The sequence below is a fragment of the Anopheles aquasalis genome, chromosome 3, assembly GCF_943734665.1.
Source record: "Anopheles aquasalis chromosome 3, idAnoAquaMG_Q_19, whole genome shotgun sequence".
Taxonomy (NCBI): domain Eukaryota; kingdom Metazoa; phylum Arthropoda; class Insecta; order Diptera; family Culicidae; genus Anopheles; species Anopheles aquasalis.
The window spans coordinates 56,796,049-56,803,548 of NC_064878.1; the positions used below are offsets into that span (position 1 = coordinate 56,796,049).

At 50.9% G+C, this 7,500-nt stretch overlaps 2 protein-coding genes across 9 annotated transcripts in view; one reads left to right on the top strand and one right to left on the bottom strand.

Annotated features, from left to right (window-relative positions):
* The window catches only part of LOC126576164 (multifunctional methyltransferase subunit TRM112-like protein), a 692-nt gene extending 34 nt beyond the window's left edge, over positions 1-658 (bottom strand). Inside the window, exons 1-3 of the mRNA XM_050237328.1 lie at positions 497-658; positions 324-425; positions 1-258 (exon numbers count right to left, since the gene is read on the bottom strand). The exon at positions 1-258 is cut by the window's left edge and continues 34 nt beyond it. Coding sequence (XP_050093285.1) covers positions 70-258; positions 324-425; positions 497-574 — 369 coding nt within the window. The 5' untranslated portion in view covers positions 575-658 and the 3' untranslated portion in view covers positions 1-69. The remainder of the gene's footprint in view (positions 259-323; positions 426-496) is intronic.
* An 807-nt stretch (positions 659-1,465) lies between these two features.
* The window catches only part of LOC126578923 (uncharacterized), a 21,130-nt gene continuing 15,095 nt past the window's right edge, over positions 1,466-7,500 (top strand). For 2 of the 8 annotated variants that reach the window (XM_050241965.1, XM_050241970.1), the window contains exons 1-3: positions 1,466-2,617; positions 2,704-2,848; positions 7,200-7,500. The exon at positions 7,200-7,500 is cut by the window's right edge. In XM_050241965.1, the coding sequence (XP_050097922.1) occupies positions 2,785-2,848; positions 7,200-7,500 (365 nt within the window). In that variant the 5' untranslated portion in view covers positions 1,466-2,617; positions 2,704-2,784. The other 6 variants (XM_050241967.1, XM_050241966.1, XM_050241972.1 and 3 more) reach the window with 6 other exon arrangements.

Here is a 7,500-nt window from a genome sequence, read left to right on the forward strand (position 1 = left end):
CAGTATTTATTCTTAAAAGGAAAGAAAAAAGCGTAAATTTGTAATGACGATCCCAACCCGCAGCCCGGCCTACACCTCATCCTCGTTCAGCAGCATGTTCGGAACACCGTTGTTGATGGGGAACACACGCCCCGTTTCGGGGCACTCTAGCGTACCCTCGATCACGTCCACCTCTAGTAGGATGTGGTGCAGCTTCTGTAGCATCTCCCCATCGTTCTGAATGTCGTTTGGCATGGTCGTCGGTATCGTGTCGCCGATCTGTAACGATACGCATACCCCAAGGATCAGCTAAGGACGACCGGAAGATTCAAAATCAAACATACATTAACGGCCGCAGCACAGATGGCACTCCATTCCAGGCGAGGCAGCATGCGGGTGATAAACTCCGAGTTGAAATCCGCGCTCACGATCTTCTTCTCGACGATCTGCAAGTGGGGAGGTACCGGCTGCGTAAGTACATTCCAGGGCGAATACCCATCAATTCCGCATTACTTACGTTCAGTTTCAACGGGTGACCCACTTTCACACCACGAATGCACTTCGAGGTAAGGAAATTGTACGTTAAAAGTTTCATTTCGCCGTTCTTTTTTGCGCGGAAACCCTCGTCCCCGAAAACGTGTATCGATTCGAATTCGTGCGTCGCGGAGTGTAAACAAATCGCTGTCAAACGGCACAGTGGTGTGCGTGAAGTGTGGCTTTACCGGAGCAGTGCGGCCAGACAAACCCTCGTTCAGATTTTTCAAATTTTGTACGTTTTTCCCAGCAAGCACACGTGGTTCTACTGTCCGGCTTCTTTTCACACACATAGCGAAGAATATTCTCACTTATCGGCTACCGTTGCAAATACTCGTTCAGTGAGGTTTATTGAATGATTATTTGCAGTACTTTACTAATTTATTTATTGCTGCTGCATCGCACGAAATATTTTCAATTCTAAATTTAAAGATAAATCCATTGATTGCAAAAAGAGCTCAAAAGCTCATCAAACGCAGGTTTTATCCATGTGAATTCATCAACGATCATCATCGATTCATCATCGACCAAGGCTTCAACAGAACACGTGGAAGAACAATAAGCGAACCTTTTCGTAAACAATGAAGTTCAAACGCGGGGTGCACGATAAGAAAAACAATCCGTAATCTCAACTTACTGCTCCTTGGAAAAGTAAAAACAAACCGTCGTACTGCAGAGACCGTAAGTCGATCGAGCACCGCGTTCAGCGACAGTTCAAGTTGCACCGTGGAAATCCGATTTTTCCCGATCTTGATCTTCTGCACAGACATACACACGCGCACATACACCCGCAGAACCCGAAGGAAAAGCAGCACAAACGGACATGAATGAGAGTGACGTGAAAGGAGGAAATTTTCCTTCCATCGTGTGATACCACGAATCCGCTCGCGGAACCGAAACCGATCGCACGATCACACGCTGCCGGGCCTCACTTCGACGGCGACAACGAAGACGTTCGTGCCGGACATCGCGGTGCGCGTTCTCGCGGTTTTTAGTTTGTTCCGTTCACGCTATAGCTTTTCCTCCAACCGATAGTGGGTTGCGGGGCCAGAACCGGGAGCCGAGAGCGTATTTTTGTTTCATTTTGTCCCCCGTTTGTCTATCCAGAAGCTGCGTTTTTGTGTTACCGGTGGTCCGCCATTATCACACTATCGTGTACTAAGCTTCGTTCCCTTAACAAAACGATATTGCGCGCGCGTCAGTTCACGTATTCGTGGCCGCACGCACGCAAACAAGCTGGTCGTGTCGTGTGGTCAGTCACGATCGCGACGCCTAGCCTAGCGCGTTCGAGTGGTGCGGTTGGCTCGTAGTAGAGGTACGCAGCGCTTTCATCAGGCGCTGGAACAGTGGGCATCAGCTGGCACGCAGCAGTGTGCACGATAGAGTTCTTCTACGATAAGAACTCTCTTACATCGTGTCCTTCGATCCAGTGACAGTGCAGTGTAGTGTACTTGTATCCATAGTGTACCCACAGTGAACGTGACCGATCTAGTCAGCATAGCAAACGTTAGCATAGTTAGAAAATAATTCTCGACAAAATCAGGAACGAAACGAAACGCGAATCAAACGCAGACGAAGCCTCGCCAGCCAACCCAGAGGTTGTCCGTTGCTTCGTCTTATCCCTCTCGAAAGAAAGAAAAAAAAAGAAACCAGAAGCAAGATGCGTCAGTGAGACCGCGCGCTATAAATAAGCATCTTACGATCCATACCTTACGGCCCCTCTACCTATGGCCGGTGCAAATAGCAGAGGAGTGAAGCAGCGAAACACAACACACCACAATAAATAGAGCGACACAAATCGGAAGTTTTGCGGGATCGGGATCGGCAGGGAAAACGGTACGAAAGGACGAAAAGTAGCGCGCAAGCAACGCAGCCTAACTCCATCCGTTCTTCACCGCACTGTTGCTGCAAACGTGTATGAGGTTAATTTAGGAAGCAGCAGCAGCAGCAGCAGTAGCAGTAGCCAGATCCGTGCATCCGTGATCCGCGTGCCGTGCACCACCGATGGGACTTGGATCGAACGCGACGTGAACGGGAACGCGATCATTACTCAAAACAACCAGAAACATGGAAACGAACGCCGAGGACCCCAAGACGACCGAAGGTAAGCAAGATGGGAGGGAAACACCGGTGCACTCTCCGGTCCGGGGCTCTTAACCTTCCTTTGATCCACACCAACGATGAACCAAGCCTGAACAGGATCAGGACGCTCTCCACTCTTCCCCAATCCCCTCTTTGCTTTCCATCCAACGCTTCTGCTACCGTCCTGCGATGGGTTCGAGGCACGAGAAGCACTCCCTGGCCAAGCTGCTACTTTACGTAGCACCTGTTGTGGGTAAATATATTTATGAATGTCTTGTGCCATTCCTCGTCCTCCTTTACCACCGTCCATCCATCCAGCATCCTGTGCGGTCCATTAGATTTTTCCATTTTCCTCACTCTCTCTCTCGCGGTCTCTCTCTGACTCTCTGGTTTCGCGACTAGACCAACCGATCATATTAATAAGATCAACCATTGAGCATGTCGTGTGCAGCCCGTCCCCCTTCCCCCCCCCCCCCCCGGGAGATGTTTGCACGTGTCTGTGTTGGTGGGGTTTGAGGGTGGAATACTCCCCCGAATACAATCCCTCCTCCCGGTGGCCGGGGGACCAGTTCCTAAGGGGGGAGTTGTTTCGCTGTGTCCGTGATCGAGTCGGTGTCATCTTCGCTCATTACACAACGCGCTGGCCCGATCGCTATATTTAACCCCGCGCGATGGCGATGGCGAATGGTGGTCCCGAATGTGTGAGGTTAGATTGAAACGCGGGCAGCTCGCCAGCCGCCTGCCAGCGGTGCCCCCATTTAATGCGCTTGGCGTGGGGTGGCTAGAGGGGACCAGAGGCACTGAGGATGCACTGTGCTGTTCCACTAGGTGCCCCCCCGGTTGTCCGGTGGGTAAATGGCGATTCGAAGCAACGAGCCAGTGGTTGCTGCTGCCCACAAACAGTCCAGCAACCTCCGAAAGCAGATCAAGAGGAACCTCGGTACACAAATCACGACGGGTGCCGGTTCGGCGACAATCTCACGCCGAGTGCAACAGCGCACCGGGGACATTCCCGCTAAAAATAGCTCAAAAAGAAAGAGATCCAAAAACCGAGGCGCTACGGAGTCGACTAACTGATAGATGAAGCGGGGCGGACTGATCGAAATGGGAAAATTCTTTCTGCAGCCAAATTTATGGACAAATCCCCGTGGAGAATGCATCGAATCTCAGTTTCTGGCGACACCAACAATTAACCATCGGGGACGATCGATGTGACAGAAAGGGGAGAGAACGAGTGTCTTTCTAAAATACTCCGCCATCGAAACATCTGGGTCGTAGTGTGCTGCGCCGGCACAACATCTCGTGTATCCGTCTGCGTCCGATCACGGACAGATCCCAGGAGTAGTCGAGGATCGTGGCAGCCGACTGATTTATGGGGAGTTTCAAGATGATCGCACCGACAGAGGGAGGGATGGGGAGCCGTTATGTTGAACATATCATATGATCTGAAAAACCTCTGTTTTGGATACGCCCTGGGCCCTGACCTTGACCTCCAAGATGGGATGTCTCTTCTTGTGCTCTGCTCTGGTGAGCTTCATTTGACCTTTGGATCAGTTTTATTCGATTTTAAACTTCTTGACGAACTAAAAATGACGCCATTGTGGATTGCTCAACGCTACGTTACTGTAGCACGCTCCAATGCAATGGTTTTCTGGTACTAGCGAGGGAAAAATAAATATTCTGTTTCTCTGTGATATGCTCACTTCCTGGCATGACATCATGCTCTGTGTCTGTGGGCATAAATAAATAGCGGACGTAAAAGCAGACAAAACTTCAACCTCTGGCTCATTGCTTTATGGCCAAATGGTGGGAAGGGTATCAACGAAGCGTAGCTTCTGGCTCGATAATTTATGTAAATTCTTTGGCTCTAAACTAAGGCAAATCACTCCCGATCGAATCGTCTTCATCGCCATCATCATCTTCATCATCATCATCATCATCATTAGGGAGCCAAACCCATCTTCCCGAGCTATCCACGCGTTCGATACGAATCGTTACGGTTGAGTGATTGCTACTTCGGTGCAATCTCCCAACACGTTACGGCTGATTGATCATGCGAGATCGATTTGTATCGCATCCCATCCCATCATCCCAACTAACTTATGGCGTCTTTTGCTAAGCGGCTCGTGCTTCAGTTCAACTACAACTTCACTTTCGTCCCTTTCGTTGCGAGATGACTCTCGCCCTTATCCCACACGCGCCGACAGTGCCGGCAAGTGCGGGGAAAGTGCGTAAAGTTTTAACTACTCTCATCATCATTACGATCCGCTACCGTCCGAAGCTCACCACTAGTTTGTGAGCGGAATGGAGCATCGCGCAGTGGTGCAGATTGTTTTCCGTTAAAAATAGGAACCATAAATAGGCCCGGCCTCCTTCTTGGGTCTGTGGTTGTATTACGCGTTCCGCATCCTCGCGTCCTCCATGGCGCTCCGATGCAAGCGCCTCTCGAGCGCGCTACGTCAAGGACAACGTCAGTGGCAGTCAGAGTAAGTAGTAAACGGCGAAACACGGAAAACACCCGAGGGGAGGGCGGGTAGTGTGTTCGATCTCTAGCTAAGAATAAAGTCCGCCACAAAATCGGCGACATAACCATCGCAATTATAGCGCATTCGATGACTCCCAAGGTCCCACCGGTAATGGGGATGGATGTACCTCCCGGAAAAGGGAGCGCACGTCCTGCGTCCTCCACGAGTGCGATCGCGACTACCGCGACGGTTACGTAAAGCTTTTGGTTCGGTGATGATGGATATATAGCTGTTACTGTTCCGTGCCGGAAGCTTCGTCAGCACGTTCAGTCGATCGACGGTTACCGTTCCGGGTACTAGCACACTCTACCCGGCTCCCAAACCGGAGCTATCGCGAATACTACGACGAAACACCCACAACGAACTCAACCGAAAGGTGACCGCACCGTGCATTCACGTCACGCGCGCGAGAGTGTAATTAACGCGTGATCTTCTAATTCTTTTCTGGCCACGAACACCAACCCAGCCCAGCATCTCCTCGTCCGTTTTCGGCCCGATATTGGCCGATCGACGGTGCTCGCGGACGAGTTGCGTGAGCGCGAGACGCCAAAGGCCGCCTGTGGCCAAGCTGTCCAAAAATATTTATAAAAAAAAAAGAGATGGAAACTCGACCGGTGGCGTTGCGTGATTGCTGCGGTGTCCGCTACGTCCTCAGCTTTGCATTCACTGTCCCCTCTCCCCAGTAGATGCCGGCCAGCGGAACGCGCGCTGTGACCCTGGCGTCGAGGTGTTTATCATTATGTAAATACAAAATCCTCACTCCGACCGTCGAATGGTCACGATGTTGGTTAGTGTCACACCGGCAGCATTGAACAGAAGAACAGCATAATCGTGCTGCAAAAGTGCCGTCGACTGCCAGTCGAAACCAGCGAGTGAGTTTGAGTGAAGTACCTGCTCTACTGATAAAAAAAAGTGATAAAAGCGTTGGAGTGACCGTGTTGGAGAGCAGAATAGAACTGGCCAGTACGTGCCATGAGCACCAGCAGCGGTTGTGATTGTGTTTGCGCCTGAGCTGAGATGAAATGATCGTTCTGTTCTTCGTTGTGATGGCAAATTACGGTAAAATCGGCCAGCACCGGTCGTTGGTCACTAATGCGCATGATCCTTCCCCCAGAAGTCTCCCCTTTTTGGTCCACTCACTTTTCCACCCAATAATTTGTGCGATTCGTGGCACTCTCTCGCCCACGAGATTCGGCGAATTAATGGTTTGTTATTATGACGACCACTCACCGCAGCATCTCAACCATATCGGCCAGAGAGACGGAGAGAGAGACTCGTGTGTTTGGTGTGACCACCGGTAGTCCATTGTTGAATGCCGGCACTTTTGCTGGTTTATTCGAGCCTGTGTCGAGTGGGGCCAAATAGTGTCGAGTTACGTGGCGGTCCACTCCAGCAAGCGGAGGGCCATATCATGAGCCCCAACGCGATCCGATTTGGCAGGATATTTGGTGCAATTCGTAAATGTACTTACGGGTGTTTTAATTGAAAGTTTGCATTACTAGAACCTGTGGTCCTTGCGGGATGGATGCTGTTCCTGTTTGCAGCGAGTTGTGAGATGCAGCTGCATCTCACAGATCTGGAGCTGCAATCTTCTCGCATCTCCTGCGTGCTACAGCAAGTGGTGGAGTGTGAGGGCACCTGGTTGGAATATATTTACTGTTTTCCATACTGTCATTGTCGCTTTCGAATTCGCTCGCATTTGTATTCGATTAAAAATCCCTATATGCTCCAAGATTCACGAATCTGCGGCGCGAATTGTTGCAAATTGGTTTTGTTGAGCGAGCGCGAAACGTTGTTTAACACCCAACATTGCTGCATCTCCGTTGGAGAGTGGAGTGGAGTGCATTTAGTAGCAGCTCGTTAAAAATGCATCGCACTCCCCCCTGCACTCCATTTCGACGCCACTTCCGACGCATTGACGGCATCATCATCTGGACAATGTGTTAATCACGATTTCAACACCCACGTGCCATTTCTCGTGCCCTCACTTTCTCACTGCAATCGCTACTAACGGATGTGGTGTGATGGACATTAACGACCATGTTCTCTCTTCTTTTTCTTCTTCGCCCTATTGCTTAGTGTCGCTGCGGAGCCCTGGAGAGCCGGAGCAAACCATCCTGGAGCAGCAGCGAAGGGGACGGGTTAGCGAACTGACGGCCGTATCGGTGGCGGTGGCCGAAGCCGCCACAACCAAATCCAACACCGACAGCGACACGTTTGCCGGTAATCTAGAGGCCACGGTGCAGGAGAAAACGGTGCCGGTGCAGAAGAAGCTCTCGGTGGAGGACGCCGAAGAAGAGGAGGCGGTTGAAGAGGAAGAAGTTGAGGAAGAAGAAGAGGTTGAAGAAGAGGAGGAAGTGGAAGAAGAAGAAGAGGTCGA